Genomic DNA, 18,091 nt, shown 5'->3' with positions numbered 1-18,091 from the left:
GGCCGGACTTTGTCGCACGAAAAGTACCCCTTTACCAGACATTTTGGTAACACGCATGCGGTCATTCCGACCCCGGAGTGGGGGGGGGGGGTGGGTCGTGATCAGATCATTTTAAAACGATACTTTGTTGTGTATTACTCAGAGAAGAGGTCAATTCAATTTTTAAAGGTATTTTTTCAATCTTTTTTAATCATATTTTGTTATGACATGGTATATATATATATTATGAATAAATGATTCGAAAATAAATTAGACAATACAGGTTGCGTCGCTTAAATCCAAGTTCCCCATTGCTGTCCTCTCTTTTAAATTTGTTTGCAAAGGTTGAAAAAATTGTCTCCGCCGGGAATCCAAATGGGCCACTGGCTGAGAACGCCAATGCCTTAACAACTAGACCACACAAAGCCCCCATCCCCCTTTCTCGACCATTTTGCAATTACCAATATTCCGTCACCACATATTCGGGCAACCAGGTGATTTTTATTTGTTATCATTTTTATTACATTTCAATGACGAAATTGTATCTGTACAATTTATATGTACCTTATCGAAGTATTCATGATCAGAATATTTTTTTTAAAGATACTTTGTGGTGTATTACTCAGAAAAGAGGTTTTTCCATTTTTGAAAAAAAAGTATAATGATGATGATGATGGTATGATGACTTTTTTTTCTAGAAAGTGTTTGTCATGACATGATATGACTGCATATATATATATGTGTATATAATGTGAAAGGAAGTTAGACAGTGGGGGTTGTGTAGCTTAAGGCAAAGTTCCCCATTGCTGTCCTCTTTTTAGATTTATTTGCAAAGGTTGAACAAAAAAAATTGTCTCCGCCGGGAATCAAACCATGTCATTGGCAGAGGACGTCAACGCCTTAACTACTAGACCACATAGACGGGCCAGTGGATTCAGCGACACCAACAGATTTGGCAAATCTCGTAGTAAAATAAATGTACTCCTGCGGTGGTTTGATTTGATTTGATTTGATTTCTGCATTTTTCAAAATATAATATAACTGAACAACAAAGAACATAAAGGTATAATACAACATATAAAAACAATAATTTCTTCATATCAAATCTTTTTTTTTACATGATATATATATGTACATATAATAACGAAACTTAATATTTCCATATTATATTATTATAAATTTAAAGTATTATCCGAACTCTTCTGCTGGAAAAGTGCAGGAGACCACAATCATAAGCGATGCTTGACAAGGATGGCGGCTTAAAAAAAAGAAAAGGAACATCTTAAGGTAAAACTTAAAATGAAAAATGTTTAAACGATCTTTGTGTATGAGTTGGTATGTGTGTGTGTGTGTGTGTGAGCCTGTTAAAAGGGTAACTCTATTTTGCGGCCTGGATAACTTATTTTGTATATTTTTCTTCAGGTGAGTAAGTTAGCAGACATCCACTGAGTGAGTAGTGTGTGTGTGGGGGGGGGGTGGGGTGGGTGGGTGAGTATGTGTGTGGGTGGGTGAGTATGTTTGTGTGATGGAGGGGGGCAGGGAGGGGCAGGATTGTTCCAGATTTGTTTAAGTTTTTTGTTGTATATAAGTGAATAACATTTACAATTGACATATTATGTTTAGGTACTTATACGTTTACTTTGTTGCTAAGTTATATACTGCAAATAAGTTTGTGTTTAATTATGTTTATGTAAAAGCATCAATATTGAACACGTTTATTTTATTCAATTGTATGTTATGGTTTGTATTGCACATTTGGAGAAATAAAAAAAAATTGTTTAAAAAAAAAAAAAAGTGTGTAGAGAGACCGCTCTTACCTACCCCTACGGTAATTTTTTGACGGTAGTTGCTACAGTAAACAAACTCCTAACTTCTCATTTCGAACCAAAGCCTTACCCGGTTGTGCAAATGAATAAAAACACTTTGAGGGGCTGAGTCAGTATTTTCTTTACAGGTACTATGTCCAATTTGCACCCAACATCAAATTATGAAAATCAGACTAATACAAAATTAATTGCAATCGCTTTTAAGTCGATTCGTCAACCAACGGTCGTTATTTTCCCACTAAAAGACCTTTCGTTTTGAGGGAAGTTCTAAATTTGTATCATCTTTCAAATGCTATTGGAATTTAACCTTTTTACTTTTTGGCCTGCAAATAGAACTTAATACCTTTAAGCTCCAATGGCGCAGTACAAATTATCAATATGTTGAATGAGTGAGGATGTATTATCCCGCCCCCCCCCCCCCCCTCAATTTATTTCCGCATTCTCTAAACGCCATCAGTACATTTTATGTATTATGATAATAATGAATTTAGTAACAATACTACTAATAATACTGCTTTACTAATAGTAATAGCAGTAATATTATTTAAAAGGGTCATCTAATTGGTAGGTTGCTGGTTTACAAATTTCTTTTTACACAATGATTAGAAGAAGAAACACACAAAAAATCGCTAACAGCGTTCTGCATCAGACTAAGTTCATCGTAGATGGCGTTTAGACAGCTTCGAGAGAACAGGGTTAAATACGTTTGAGAGAGTGTTGGCCCCCGTCCCTGATCATAGTGTTGCCTTTGTTGATTCTATGTTTATAGACTACCGTAAGGGTTCTCAAACTTTTACTTTGTAAGGTCTGAAACATGGGATGCCATTCGCCTGCAAATTCTTAAGGTCGATCGTATAGCCGTAAAGCCGAGTACGACTCCCGCCCCCCCCCCCCACTCCGGGGTCGGAATGACCCCATGCGTGTTACCAAAATGTCCGGTAAAGGGGTACTTTTCGTGCGACAAAGTCCGGCCCGAGAATTGTAAAAAAAGGGGTGTATTAACTTTTCACCCGGAGATTTTTTTTTTCTCTCATCTCCTTGGACTCCTGAGAAATTATTCCGAATTTAGGGAGGTACATTGAGCATTTTTCCTGATTTAGGGGGGTCTCCAAGGCAGGAAAAGCCCGCAAAAAGCCCGCGAAAGGGGGGTTCGGAAATGTTGGCAGTCCTCAGATAGGGGGTGCTTTCAAAAAAGGGAACGAGCATATGCGTACCCTAAATAACACTGAGTGGGGGGCCGGGGTACGACTCAAGCATTACTACATTTTGTGTCAAACTTAGAAGATCTACTCCTAAATTTTACAGTAATGACACTTGCATTTTAAAGATGATGAGGCTTGTTTTTGGTCTATATCTGATCCAAGTAGAGTGTTGTAAAAACAGAACCGCCAGTGCCTCCACTCGTTTGAATCGAGTTTCCTGTAAAAGAACAACCAGTTTCCTGAAATTTGAAGGAATTTTCTTCAAACTTTCTGGGTAGTCTAGAGAGTAAACGAGTTTCCTTGCATAATTTTAATAATAGGACACTGCTAACGTTTTCATTTCACAGATAGGACATACATGAAATATTCATAACTCCTGCACAGTTCTACAGAATTTGATGTTGGCTGCATAAGGAACATAGTATCTTTAAGTGGACTTTTTATTTGGATGAATTGCTATGATGTTTGAATATATTATATAGGCCTATAGATATACAGTATATGAATTATTTAGTGGGCTTATTTTGCTTTCTAATGGATCCGTACAATATGGCAGAGCTTGAGGGGTCTGGCAGAGCCCCTGCCGGGGGTTCCGAGGCGGAGCCCCAAAATGATTTATTTGACTTTCAATAGAGAAATGGTCTTTAAGAGAGAAAAAAAATATATTCTTAATAGTCAAATAGCCCTTCAATTTCATTTTAGAAATAAACTCTAATCCATCCCTTGATATCTAGATTGCACTGCTCTCCTGTGTGCCTTTTCAACACCCCCCCCCCCCGATCTAAGGGTGCTCACTTTATTTGACCTTCAACAGAAACAAAATTCTCGGCAACGAACTTTTCGAAGCGTAACCAGATTTAAAGTCTGCTTAAATGGGGGCATTTATGTATGTAGAAAAACAAGATTAAGATCCCATGCAACGCTTCGAAATGTTATAGAAGAATAAGAAGAAAAAAGTTGAGATTCCACCTTTATGTCTAGACGTTGCTTAATGCGTTTTGTATTGGAATTATCTTCCATCTCAGTGGTTATAGACGTTATTTATATGGATAATTCAGATTAAGCTGACCGGGTCTTGGAAGATAATGCTTCAAAACAAATCGACCGAGCTGTTTACTTCTCTATTCAGGGTCTGTTTCTACTGTTTATTCTATTTTCATTGCCAACCGTCGACCACGAATTTATCATGCATTTCACGGAGAAAAGTTTGCATTGGAGAACTTCAATCGAATTTCGCTAAACAGTTTTCTGTTCACTAAATCAGCGACCCTCATTTCGTATTATGAATAGCGATCCTCTTCTTCTATTATGAATAGCGACCCTCTTCTCCTATAATGAATAGCGACCCTCACTATTTTTTATTATGAATAGCGACCCTCAGTTCGTATTATGAATAGCGACCCTCTTTATCGATTTTGAATGATAACTCTCATTAATAGCGACTCTCATTCTGCATTATGAATAACGACCCTTATTTCGTATTATGAATAGCGACCCTCTTCTTGTATTATGAAAAGCGACCCTCTTCCCGTGTTATGACTAGCGACCCTTTTCTAATATTATGAATAGGGACCTTATGAACAACGACCCCGATTTCGCATTATGAATAGCGACCCTCTTCTCATATTATGAATACCGACCCTTTTCTTTGATTATGAATAGCGGTCCTTAGGAATAATGACCCTTTTCTCAAATTATGAAACGCGGACCTTATAAATAGCGGTCCTTATGAATAGCGACATTGACCCTCTACTATAATACACTAAATGAGGCATCAAAATTATCTAGACCTCCTTTTAAGCTCGCACATCAGGTGATTAATGTTTTGCCCAATACAGTTCTGGTAATTTTATATTTTTCAGGACAAACTGCACGAAGCCCCCTCCCCCGTACGCACGTACACCAGTACGCACACTACCACATATATCCCCCACACTCCCGTACACTCCTCCACACACACACACACATGTACGCACACAGGTCTTTCGTTGTTTTATAGTGACATTTTAAACCCTCTTCAATATTATTGTATAATATGTACAATTCCTGGTTTATTATTCTCGGCATTATTTTTATTATAACAATTTCACAACACCCTCGTGCCGTTTGTACGCCTTTTGTCGCTGTTTTTGAAGCATTTTGGGGTTCTCGGTTTTCATAAGTTTTCATTTCGCTGTTCATACTATTGGAGATCCCGTACCACATTTCTTGGCACATCGAGGTGAACCACGGCGCGTTTACAGCGAAATGTCATCTCAAGATGGCCCTTAAGCAATTCGGTGTGAGCTCTCACAACGTATGGACAGTGAAACAAAGACACCACCGTTACTTACAACCCGCTCATCTATCATACATGTGTGCGTATGTGTGTGTATATAATATATATATATATATATATATATATATATATATATATATATATATATATATTTTGTTTTCCTGAGGAAGTTAAATCCTACCCCATTAAGATGTAACCAAGATCATACATTTTGGGTAGGACATTTTAATTCTAGTGGTATTTGTGTGAGACATTGCAGTTTGCAAAATTTGCTTTTCGGCACCCCTATTCACGGTTAAAGCAGGGAGAAATATACGCGTGACGGTTTTCCATTCAATCAGCTGTGTTGAACGCATCAATAGGTGACGCACAAGTCTATTGTATAAGTCTTTGCTATCATGTAATTATAAATAGAGTAAAGATAAATAATAATGATAATAAACAAATAATGACATAGAATCAGAATATAAAAAAGACACTTGTATCAACTCATTGCCTTTGAGTTTTTCAGCCATTACGCATGTGAGGACAACAGAGAATAATAAACCAAATAATTGTTCTTCTTGCAATTAATAGATCATGTTTTAATGAAAGAATTCGTAAACACAGGGTAGAAGAGTTTGCTCAGTTCAAGCATGTACGTTCGTGATGAACCTCTACAAATACAAATTAAAGAATGATATCATCTATATAGCAAAAATATCACCACGATAAAACCGTGTTTATACAACTGTATTTTAGATGAAGGTTTTAAAAAAACAGAAAGAAATGGCGAGAGGAGAGAGAGAGAGAGAGAGAGAGGGAGAGAAAGAAAGAACGGGGGAGCTTTAGGGGAGCTTGTTAGCATTTTTTGAGACATGTGCTCCCCACCTTAGAAGGATTGAGAATACTGAGTAATATTTTTCTTTCTCACTCTCTATCTCTCTCTTAATAAAGGCTCGTTCAAATAAGATACGGTAAAAAACAGCAAAAGTATAAAAAAAAAAAAAATTGCTGCGCGTTTTTACTGAGCTAGGTGTTAGGGGGTACAGAAAAGTGACGCTTATTATTTATTTTACGTCATCATAAAGACCACCCGGTTTTGCCGCGTCATTTCTGAACGAGGCCTAATGAGGATGATATCTCTTCAAAGAAATTAAGTTTTGGGTTAAAGCAGTTAGCACAGTGGTAAGAAACCTAGGGTTAGTAGAATTTAGAAAATCCATTATTTTGGGCGTATAGACTTGGGGACGGCCCTGGAATACCATTTCTCTCAAAATGTGTCAAATCTTTATACGCAGTGGTATCCCTCTCATTGGCATCGGGTGCGGGACATGGTAATTCGAAATTTGCGTAAAATGGTAATTCGCGAGAATGTTCGCGGATTTGAAGGAAAAAAAGGGATTTTCGTTTAAGAGCATAACATTTGATAAAAAGGGGGTAATGTCTGGTCGCAATCATGTGAATGCGTCTTTTATGACTGTGTACTCGATAAGTTTAACATCATTATTTTATCGAGAGCCTAATATTTGTATCACCTATTTGTTCAAAAGGGATCATGTTTTGCTATATTGTTGAGGAAAATCTTTTTGAAAGTATGTAAACATAAGGGGAAATTTTCAAATTGACTGTAACGATCACTCGTCACACCTTTCAATATGAAGTGACACCTAGTCTCTGCTCGTCCAAACCCAACCGTGAATGAATAAACGGCCGAGCGAACGTGCAGAAAAAACCCTCTATATTGTATCTTAGCTCCCAGTCCGCCCCAAGTTCAGTGTATCCGCTGCCTTATATCATCTATTTGTCCTCGAGATAGACCAGGAGATCTTCTAGAGCCTGGATGACATCTTTCTTCTTCAAGTCAGAATCCATTTTGTCATTGGATCGTTCTTCGAATTCAGCAGCCACCTGTTTGTAAGAAAATAAAACACGCTGATAAGGATGGTAATGATGACGATGAAACAGATGATGACACTCTGCCAGCGTGAGAAAAGCACACTAAAAGGTCACGTTTCAACATCTTTTTCAGGGTCTGTGGCACCGTGCAAGCTCAATCAGCGAACTCACAAGCAGTCGAGTATAACACATAACCATATTATGTACCATATGTATGAAGTACTTACATGACTAGTAAAATGGGACAAATTTATTAACAAAACGACGCGGTCAAATTCAAAATGCTGCAATCAATTATTCACACATATATTATTTTTTCTATTTATCATCTTCTCTTCTCTGACCCGATACAGGACACCCTGATAATACTTGTGATTCCGCATTGGACAAGGTGGAATCAGTGTAAATATGTAAACACCAACGAGAAGTTGGCGTTTAGGATCTATGTAGCTGTACTGTTACTGGAACTGAAGGACAGGACAGAATTAATGGTCCAGGGGGTGTTTCACAAAGATCCTAAGTAGAACTTAACACTAAGTGGGACATAAAAATTATGGACAGCCATTGGAGCCTTAAAATGAAATATATTCAAAAGTAGAAATTCAAGTATTTTAGACTTTTTATAAATTCCACATCCAGAACATGAAATCTCCTTGATGATAGAAAATATGAATGATTTGAATCAACATTTTATGCCTTTTAAAATAACTTTTACAAAATATTTTCAAAGATGCTAATGGTTTTCCATAATTTTTAAGTCCAATTTAGAGATAAGTTCAACTTAGGATCTTTGTGAAACACCCCCCTGGTCTATCGAGGTGCATAGACTAACGATCAGACACTTTAGTCGTTGTCAGGATACTCAAGAAGCAAAAGCAACCCACATTAAAGACATAGCTAAGGATTTACATTTATCATTGAATCGTATTAATCTTGGTTTTAAGATTCATGTCCAATAATACCCTACTCATAATATTTCTGCCATGGGTGACTATAGCGTCTTTGTTGTCCAAATCGCCTTGTACAATTAGTCTGGGCTGATGGAACGAATGTGGGTCAGGCCGTATGCATAATTATTCTTTGTTCTTAAATCCTCTTAAAAGTTACATTATGCCTCGTGCTGTCAATAGTGCTTCATTGTTCAACATGTGGCAATTAACTTAGGCTGTCACAGAGCCTTGTTTCGATCCAAAGGATAAACTTAAATGATTTAGGAAAGCTTACTAACTTCCTGTCTCATGATATTTAAGTTCTCTCTGCTCATTTTCCGTTGTGGCAGTTCACACGCATAAGGAGCATAACGTTTTGGTCTCGAATAGCGAATGAAAAGTCAAAGGTTACTATTCTATTCAACCCAATTGTAAGAAAGAACACATATGACGATAAGTATCAACAAAACTGTCAGTAAACTTTCATTAAAAAGATAACATACTAAATCAACTTTATCTATTATGTTTTCACCCAATTAAAAGGGTTACCTTAAACAAGGGTTGCGAACGAAGTCAAGATTGTTATTATCAAAGTGAAGTAATTATCATGAATTTAGCTTGTAATTGGCATTTGCTTTAGTTTAAGGTGGTCTAAACACCTTTTCCTTTCCACTGCATTAAAGCATTGACATATGCTTATAGTCAGTGAATGTCGATGCAAATAAGCGAGCAATTGTTTTGGAATGAGATAACACAATCATAATAGCTTTTGACCCACATTAATTGCTTCAGCCCAAATTTGGTCCTAGAGGATTTTGACAATAATTTTTAAAAGTCTGCTGCTCAGTTATCCGTGGCAGCATAGCGTATCATTAGACAGGGTATTTGTAACCCCTTACCATTAAATACGATTGAATGTCACATAGGTTACAACTTTTGAATTAGAAGCTACTAAAATTGATCACACCTTTTTGATACGTACTGTATATATATATATATATATATATATATACATACACACACAAACATGGTGCATTTACTGCATGCAGTTGAAAGCAACACATCATTTTTCACATCCATTCATATCTGTCTTTGAAGATGATCCTTACCTTTTCTTCTTCTGTCATGTCTCCTTTTTCATAGAACTCCAAATCCTCCATTTTTCTTTTTGCATCTGTTAAATATTTACAGAAAAAGGGAGATTAAAAAACATTTTCAATTCATTCCTGTTGCGTTATTTATACTTAAAACAAGATTCTATTCTTTCATCGAATATGCATAACGCCTGCGTCTGAATGAGAACTACTTTCCGTCAATAGTGATCAGATGGTATTTTTTGTTTAACCTTTTAGTCTTTTTTTGTATTCGTCAATACCTTCTACTAACATACCCTTTAGCAATCATTGTACTAATACATATTTCTATTAAATGTCTAGCCAGGCAATCTCAGCTTTGATGACGATAAAAAATAATTCTAGAATTTAATTTTTATGAATCACATTATCGCAAGGTTAATGAAAAAAAATGACAAACAAAACAATATGTAAAAACAAAACAATATGTAAAAAACAACAACATATTATTGAAAAGTTGCAAAAACTGACAAATACGAACGTACTTCTAATATTTATCAGAAAAAATTGTCAAAAAATTTGTTAGAAAATAATGAATGCTTTCAGAGTAAGCTTTAAAGGAATGTTTATTTCGAGTCATATGTTAGGTGCGCAGCCATAGACAGTCAGACAAAACTTCGGAAAAACCAACAGTAAAATACTACGAAAATAGCGAATAACACAAAGTAAATTAAGTGCCATCATCGTTCAATGACAATGCGTGGCAGTATTTTCCCCAGTCAACCTGCTGTTGTGCATACATTGATTACATTCAGGAGGGTACTTTAAAATGAACTTAGTTCAGGGATTTGGAGGCAATTGACCTACAGTATTCATTTTTCAATAATTATTTACTGACTGCACGATGATTTTACATAATCTTCCTTATGCCTTTTGTACACATTGCCTCGTTGAGGGCTTCATATTCATCGTGCGATAGTCGCCGTTTTTAAAGTATTTGTCTTGTAATGTTCTCCATTTTCCCATTGTCATTATTACCTTCCCATGATCGCTTCTCGCCTCCTCTTTATACATATAATTCATTCTTCCTCCCATCTGTTATTATTTTCGTTTCTTAGCTGTCTGTAAATTATTTATTCACCGGGCTTATCCACAACAAGCCTTGCTTTACCGTAGGCCTCTCCACTATATATACGCTTTAACAAAAAGGGATGAAGTGTACAAGCATTGCTTTTTAGTGGACCCCTCTGTTTCCAATATGTATTCGTTAATTTGTGTAAATGTTTATAATTGATTTGTAATGTTTTGTTGAAACCAGAAACACATTGAATTGAATTGGATTGGATTCATTATGATTTATTTGACTTGTATGCTTATCATGACAATACTATTACGACAAAACCACATGTATCGTTTTAGTTTGTTACGCTAGTTTGTACACAGAAGTTATGTTATGTCTGTATGAAAAATAAATACAAATATGTGGAAAATTAATGAACTTGAACTTGGCTGCAAAGGTTTACTGATTTTTTTGTCTAAATGGTTGCCGTTGGGGTCCCTGTCATGAACATACCTGACTCTAGACACTGGACTTCGGCGTCTTTTTCGTGGGTGCAGGAGGGAGAAATCCCGGTGGAGTGGGCCGAACAGTCCATGATTGAGGCCTCTTCGCCCGTACAAGCAACATCGGCAAGCAGAGTCGATCCAGTTCCTGGGCCAAAGAACTTCCAAACGGTAATTTCAAAGAAGTAAGCGGCTGGGTCAGGGAAGCCCAACTGCTTGCAGACGACATTAGCGTCCTCTTGCGACCATCCAATGCCACACACTGTTCCCCACTCTCCATCGCGGTAGACCTCGACTACGCCCCACCCTAGATTGTCTTGCTTACGTACTCCTCCAAGCCGGACGACTACATGGAAGGGATGTAATGATGATGAAGAAGATGAAGAAGGTAATGATGATAATGTTAATAATAATATTAACAACAATACTACTACTAACCACTAAATAATAATAAAGTTATTATTAATATCGATTATTAATAACGAACCCAAATGGGCAAACTTTCATTCCCTCATGAAGGTGCCGCACCATAGAACCAACTTCCCATTTAGTGTTAGACAGGCCCAGTCTAAAAAGTCATATGCAGATCTGAACTGGGAAAATTACATTTTTAATATAAATATCAGAGACTGTTCTTTTCAGTAATATCAAACCAAAAAAGTATTAAAGCTTTCCTGCTTTAGTTTTCTATTACTCGATTTGAAAGGACGTATATTATAATTGTATAAGCTGGAAAACGACTATTTCCTTCGTGTTGATATCATGGTGTATAAAAAAAAATAATGATAATAATCCATGATATGATATGTATGTAATTAAAATTTGTTCAATTTAATCTCTTTTTTTAAAACCTATAATTTGTACAGGGCCTCTATGGAAAAACAGTTTTAATACTGAAGTGGGGGAGGGGGGGGGGGGGTAAAGGCCGAAGATAATAAGCATGAGCTAATGATCTCGTTTCCTCTTTTCTTTTTTTCTGTCTTTGTTGCTCTTCACATAATTTTAGAACTTGTGCCCGCCCCCTCCTTTTGCAAGAGAACCCATGATCCGCTGCTAATAAATAAATATCTATTGGATAGTTCTCATGCATGAGGTTCATTCTAGCTGATTGTCAGAAGAGCTAGAGAAGAAAGAATTTTTTTTCGACCCCCTCCCCGGTATTTCCCCTGAGAGCGGATGGATGGGAAGGATTATTGAATTTTCATTTATATTTTATAGCCTATAACACGAGCGTATTAAACTTTTCACAATATTAAGTAGGTAAAATAAAACATTGTCACCTGCCGGTTCAGAACTTGTACCACTAACTTGCACTGTGAAATGTGAAAAATAACTTTATCTTTAATCGGTGATTATGATTTCGCATAATATTTACAGTTAAAGCAATCAGTTTTTTTATATTAGTTTTTTTTAAATTTTATTTTATCATTTAGTTTTTCACTCAAATATCCAACATAAAAATAACACATATTATAAACCATACATACAGTATGGCTTGAGGGGTATATCAGAAATAGCGACCAAGCTAAGATCATCAATATGGTCTTAGCGCGGTCAATATTTCTGATGTACCCCGAAAGAAGCCCTGTCAATTTAATTATGAATACCTATACAAGGCATTTTTTAACAGATAATATATAACTTTGGTATCAAGCATGATTTTGATTTCGTCTGTTTGCCGATTTATCCGATTTCAGGTTATTCACTATTCAGCGTATTCATCTTACGATGAAGCGCTGGACCACACACGTCTTGAGAAACTCGAAGTTAGAAGGGATCATCTTTGTAAGAAATTTGCCCAGGCCCTCACGAAATCTAGCCACTTTACTAAACAATACCTCATGAAAAGTCTAATAATCATATGATTGCCTTAGATGAATTTGTTTTGTTAAAAATAAATTCATTGATATTATCAAGATTGTGGATTTTGGTGAACACTGTTATCGATGAATATAGTTATTAGGGATGATGTTCGGTTTACACATACCTTAGATTTGGATATTGATGAATCTTGACTTTTTCTTTCACCTCCTTACATTTTCTCTCTTTTACTATATTACTCTTTCTCTCCTTCTGTTATTCCTTCACTCACATACTACCTTTTCTATCTTATTCCTCCCCCTCTCTCTCTCGCTCTCCCACTTCATATACATATTATGATATACACATCTGCCTTTGCTGTTGTATTGCCTAATTCCTCGCATCCTACATTCTACATATGATGTTTTAAATGTAAATAATAGCCTAATTGTATCTAGTTGGACTCTGTATATATGTACAAGTATAATTTATCTAATTTCACTTTTAAGTATTATTTTAAGCATACAACCTTTTTAAATGATGAATTGTATTTTAATTTAACAATATTCACATATCAATATATCATGTATTCCTTGTACCTGGTTTGCTCTCTCATCTGACGATGAAGCATTCAAAAACACATAGCTTTATTTCTGGTTTCGTTACTCCTGATTCTTAGTTTTTATCTTATGGTATTTTTTCTTCCAACACTAGTTCTTCCTCTCTGACTCCCACCTTTTTTCTCTCCCTTCTTGATTATATCTCTCCCTCTCTCAACCTGATCATCTATTAATCTATGTGCCTTTATACCATCTGATAATCCTAGCTATTTCGGTTTAAAATGTAAAAGAATATTAGTTGAATATTATTGCATTACTAATTTTGTATGCAGTTATTATTTTGTGCAATGCTTTTTACAATGTTCATTATAATCTGTTTTTATGTCAAAGATTTGTAAAAAATCGTGCAATTCAGCCTTTGGGCTGCAATGTGATTTTTTTTTGAATAAATAAACCATTATATATAAGTATGTAATTGTGACGTAACAATGCTTGTTACCGCGCGTACACTTTAACGCCTACTAATTACTGCGCGTATGCACTTTAAAGGGGCACGTTCCCGCCAGTGTAGTTATCGCTGCTCTACTCATCGCCATCCAGTCAGACCGCAGCCGGTGCGAAAACCCTCTATTTTATTCAGCACGTATGCAAGAATTTACGTGTCTTGCATACGTAATGAGTAGTGCAGACGGTCTTCCCGATCGGCAGTTTTTGCCTTTATAATTCGTCGCTGTTTTCACGAAGTGACGGTAGTGAAAAAAAATTGCATTCACTTTGCGTTACGATTTTCCTCACTACCGTCACTTCGTGAAAACAAGGACGAGATTCGTTCATTTCTCATGAAATGGGTCTTATTTCAAAGATAAGAAGTTGCACTCTCTATATACTTATATGACAATCATGTTTAATATATTTTGGAAACAGATATTTCGCCTTGAAAATGGGGTTTTTCGACGATAAATCTATCTAAAGAGTAGGGCTGATTTTCACATAGAAATCATTCTTGCGTCAAGAAGATGTTATAATCAGCATAAAGCATAAATATTTTTCTTTACAATGATATCAAAATTATTATATTTTACGCTGTACCAAAGTCAGGAACCAAGAAAAATCACGCGAATGTTCATGAATAATTAAAAAAAGTAGTCAGTTTTGCCGATGTGATAATAGAGCGTTCTGATTGGCCAAATACGTCAACTACGTCACATATGTTCCGCTTTGGTTTATTAACATTCTAAATACCAAATTTGAGTAAGCATTCCTTGTGGCGTGCGCCTGTAATGCACGTGCGCGCAAGCAATCATGGCAACAACCTGAGGACCCTGGACCAATTACGTCACCTGCCTTTCAAATAATATTTTTCTACATTATTTCTTTTTTAATCATTTTTCTTAATTTTTTCGGCCAGTCGGTGGCGCGGCGGAGCTCCCTGGAGTTTACTAATAAGTTATGCATTGCCATTGCTCAAACGGCGAGCGTGCACGAGTATGAAATCACACAATTTCGTGCCATCATATAGAAAGAACAAATTGGTAATTTCCGGGTTTTTAGGGTCTTAATTACTATGATTATAAAGAGAACAAGATTTTGCGTCAATTAGGTTTTGACATTATTTTGATCAGTGACTTTTCATCTTTCCAACGAATCTCAAAGTAAACAAATTAATTATGTACCAAAGTCAGGAACCAAAAGCGAAATTTCGGGTACAAAATAGCTGTTGAAATGTTACAAAAATAACGACAATAAAAGTGGTGAAAAAGGATCGTTTCAAAATTGTGAAATATGGCAAGTTTCATATCAAACTGAAGCTGAGAATCTCGAGAGTAATTACCGTTGCGTGCTGCCATGTTGACAGAAGTTATCGACCACAAAAGCAGCTGCATGTACACCCTTACAAATCTCACAGAAAATCTCGTGAATTTCAGCACACGTGAATGTACGAGATAACCAAAGAGACGCTGAATAAAAATCAGCGTATAGCCTCATTATCGCGCACGCTGCGGTCTGACTGCATCTTGGTTCCGAAGATCGACTTCTAATTTGCATACAGCTGTCAATCAAATTACGCGCGACCTAGCCTGCCTTCGCCAAGCCAGCTGATCGCTGCCGATCGTGACGTCACGAAAGTGGGTGGAAGCAGCAGTCGAATCTTAGAGCCGAACTGCGATTGGTATTACTTCGGCACATGTATGGGATAATCGGCATTGTACGGGCATTCGGAACATGCCATCTGCGTAAGAGCCGTATTCTGTTGGTGTCAATAGGCAGCTAGCACCGTCCGCCAGCGGGTACGTATTTTGAACGCCCTCTGGAATACGGGGAACATGCCCCTTTAATAAAAGCGCACTGATAAGAAAGAGTGGAATATGGAAGGATATTGCCCTCTGATTTAGTACAGTGGTCTACAGGGAAAACTCGGAAGAAGGCAATATGGCAAATAATGTCCGCTCCGGTTTTATATTCGGAGCAGCGTGCAAAATACGACTTTTTTTTTATCTAGCAGCTAAAATACCTCGTATGGGTAATAATACAATATATAATATAACAAATGAATGAATGAATCTTGCGCGTGCCTGCTCCCAGAAAGACCCACAACGTGCGAATGCACCCGCCCGCGTCAGATCCCCGGGTTTCCCCCGTCGAGGCTCATTTCGCATACATCAGTCTGAAAGCATGTTTTTTAATCACCGTATTTAAATAAATAAACACACAAACAAACTTTTGCTATTGTCCCCAAATTGTATAGTTATTGTCTTGATGCTGAAATGAAACGTATCTGAAATGTTGGCAGTAAATGGATGAATGAAAAGTGGATGAAAGAAATGTATACCTTACCATTAGAGATGGCGCTTGCCACACTGAGGCAGAGAAGAAGCGAGAGTATAGTGTAGCCTTCCATCATAGCAGGATTCAACCAGGACCTTCAGGTAGGATGTATCGATGAAAAGTGTTGCCAGTTCTTTAAGGAGGTGCGTTTTTACATGATAACAAAGGAAACATCTCCTTCAGAGATTTGAAAGAATTCAAAAATATCTAACCCCCCCCCCCCCCCTTTCTCGTAAACCAGCCGACCATGGTGGCTGTAACAAAACTGTCTCGAAGAATACGTACCTGGGCCCTGTTATTATGAAACTTTTTATCAATAACAAGTGTCACATTTCTAGAACAAATTTGCTCACAGCCATTCAAATGCCACGATGATAAACAAGTTGAATAAACTAGACCGAGATGATAAATGGGATAATACGAGAAAACTAGATCCAGTGAGTGCACAAAATAATTATTCATTATTCGTATCGTGAACTCCGAAATGTTATGGGGGTGGTATTTATCTTAAATGTTGACTTCAGGAAAACGATTAAAATGAAAACTTTGCTCGAGGGGGGGGGGAAGAAAAAAGATCAGGAAAAGTATCGATAAAAGTAGTGACCCCGCCCTTTCCCTGGATCTGCCATTGAATTAGCCTTTGGAACAAGGCCTCGTGCGCTGCTTGTCTGCCGAGCAGGGTCTGAAAATAGACTAATAGAGTGTGGCTTTACACTTTACACGATTAGTCTATGTATTCAGGCGCGTTTAGGGAAATACAGCACGAGTGCCTTGACTGGGAATATCAATCAATACACCCATACCACCTTGATGGGCATTTTTTTTCTTCTATCTATGAATTGCTATGCATACGGCCTACATACCTACAATTTCTTTGAAATGCGTTTCAAAGTGCGGTTACCGTTTTGAAGTCGCCAGCAAGTATTTTGACAATGTAACCATTAACGATATAGCGTCATTCTTGCTTTCTTTCTTTCTTTCTTACTCTCTCTCTCTTTCTTTTCTTTTCATTCTATGGAACCATACTGTGTCCACAAAAAAGTGTGTGTATGTGTGTGTGTGGGGGGGGGGGGCTGAGTCCGGCCGTTCTGCGGACCTTGCTATAGGTGTTAATTCCACTTTTACTAATCGATGCCAGCAAAAGTTGTTATTCTTTTTAGACCGTTTATATGTCATTTTTAAAGGGCTATTTGACTTTTAAGAGTCCTTTCATTCAATTTTAGAAATAACCTCTCTTTCTCTTTTGAAGACAATTTTTCTCTTGAAAGTAAAATAAAATCGAGGGAATCCTGGGGTTCCACCCGGATTCCCCGGCAGGGGCTCTGCCAGGCCCCTCAAGCTCTAGCTGCCATATTGTACGGATTCATTAGAAAGTAAAATAAGCCCATTAAATAATTCATATATATAGATATTTATAGTTCTTCTATGCTTAATTTCCGCAGTGAAATGCATAATAATTTCGTTTTCGAGGGTTAGCAATGAAAGTATATTAAACAGAAGATACATACCTTGAATAAAGAAGTAAACAGCTTGGTCGATTAGTTTTGAAGCATTATATTCCAAGAACCGGTCAGCTTAATCCTTATTATCCATATAAATAACGTCTATAATCACTCTCACTGATGGAAGATAATACCAATACGAAATGCATTAAGCTACGTCTAGACATAAAGGTCGAATCTCAACTTTATTTAACTCATTCTTCTTTACATTTCGAAGCGTTGCATGGGATCTTAATCCTGTTTTTTTCTACATCAATGCCCCTATTTAAGCATACTTAGAATCTGGTCACGCTTCGAAAAGTTCGTGGCCTAGCATTTTGCTTCTGTTGATGATCAAATAAAGAAAGCACCCTTTATAGATCAGGGAGAGTGTGAAAAAAGCACACAGTAGGAGCAGTGCAATTTAAATACCAAGGGATGGATTAGAGTTAATTTCTAAAATGAAATGAAAGGGCTATTTTATTTTCAAGAGACCTTTCACTTCATTTAAGAAATAACCTCTCTTTATATCTTAGAGACACTTTCTCTTGAAAGTCAAATAAACTCGAGAGCATCCTGGGGCTCTGCCCCGGAACCCCCGGTAGGGGTTCTTCCAGGCCCCTAATGCTGTGCCATATTGTACGGATCCATTAGAAAGCAAAATAAGCCCAATAACTAATTTGTATATATATATAT

The 18,091-nt window shown here is 36.9% G+C and overlaps 1 protein-coding gene across 1 annotated transcript; it reads right to left on the bottom strand.

Annotated features, from left to right (window-relative positions):
* Positions 1 to 5,842: 5,842 nt before the first annotated feature.
* LOC592984 (scavenger receptor cysteine-rich type 1 protein M130) lies at positions 5,843 to 16,055 on the bottom strand. Its single transcript, XM_011671409.2, has 4 exons — positions 15,924 to 16,055; positions 10,739 to 11,074; positions 9,202 to 9,266; positions 5,843 to 7,175 (listed from the first exon to the last, which is right to left on the bottom strand). Exons 1-4 carry the CDS (start codon positions 15,988 to 15,990, stop codon positions 7,065 to 7,067), a joined length of 579 nt encoding a protein of 192 aa, XP_011669711.1. The 5' UTR covers positions 15,991 to 16,055; the 3' UTR covers positions 5,843 to 7,064.
* Positions 16,056 to 18,091: the final 2,036 nt, after the last annotated feature.

The sequence above is a fragment of the Strongylocentrotus purpuratus genome, unplaced genomic scaffold (genome assembly GCF_000002235.5).
Source record: "Strongylocentrotus purpuratus isolate Spur 01 unplaced genomic scaffold, Spur_5.0 spur5_scaffold_14, whole genome shotgun sequence".
Classification (NCBI taxonomy): Eukaryota; Metazoa; Echinodermata; class Echinoidea; order Camarodonta; family Strongylocentrotidae; genus Strongylocentrotus; species Strongylocentrotus purpuratus.
Note: the sequence above shows the minus strand (reverse complement) of the source record. Positions and strands in the feature narration are given on the sequence as shown.

Bases quoted from the DNA above. Each gene is read 5' to 3' on its own strand.
- LOC592984 (XM_011671409.2), bottom strand. From the start codon at position 15,990: ATGATGGAAGGCTACACTATACTCTCGCTTCTTCTCTGCCTCAGTGTG. The intron at 9,267-10,738 runs GTATGTTCATGA...AATATTTAACAG, and splicing joins AGTCCAGTGTCTAGAGTCAG to ATGCAAAAAGAAAAATGGAG. The intron at 7,176-9,201 runs GTAAGGATCATC...TCTTACAAACAG, and splicing joins ACATGACAGAAGAAGAAAAG to GTGGCTGCTGAATTCGAAGA.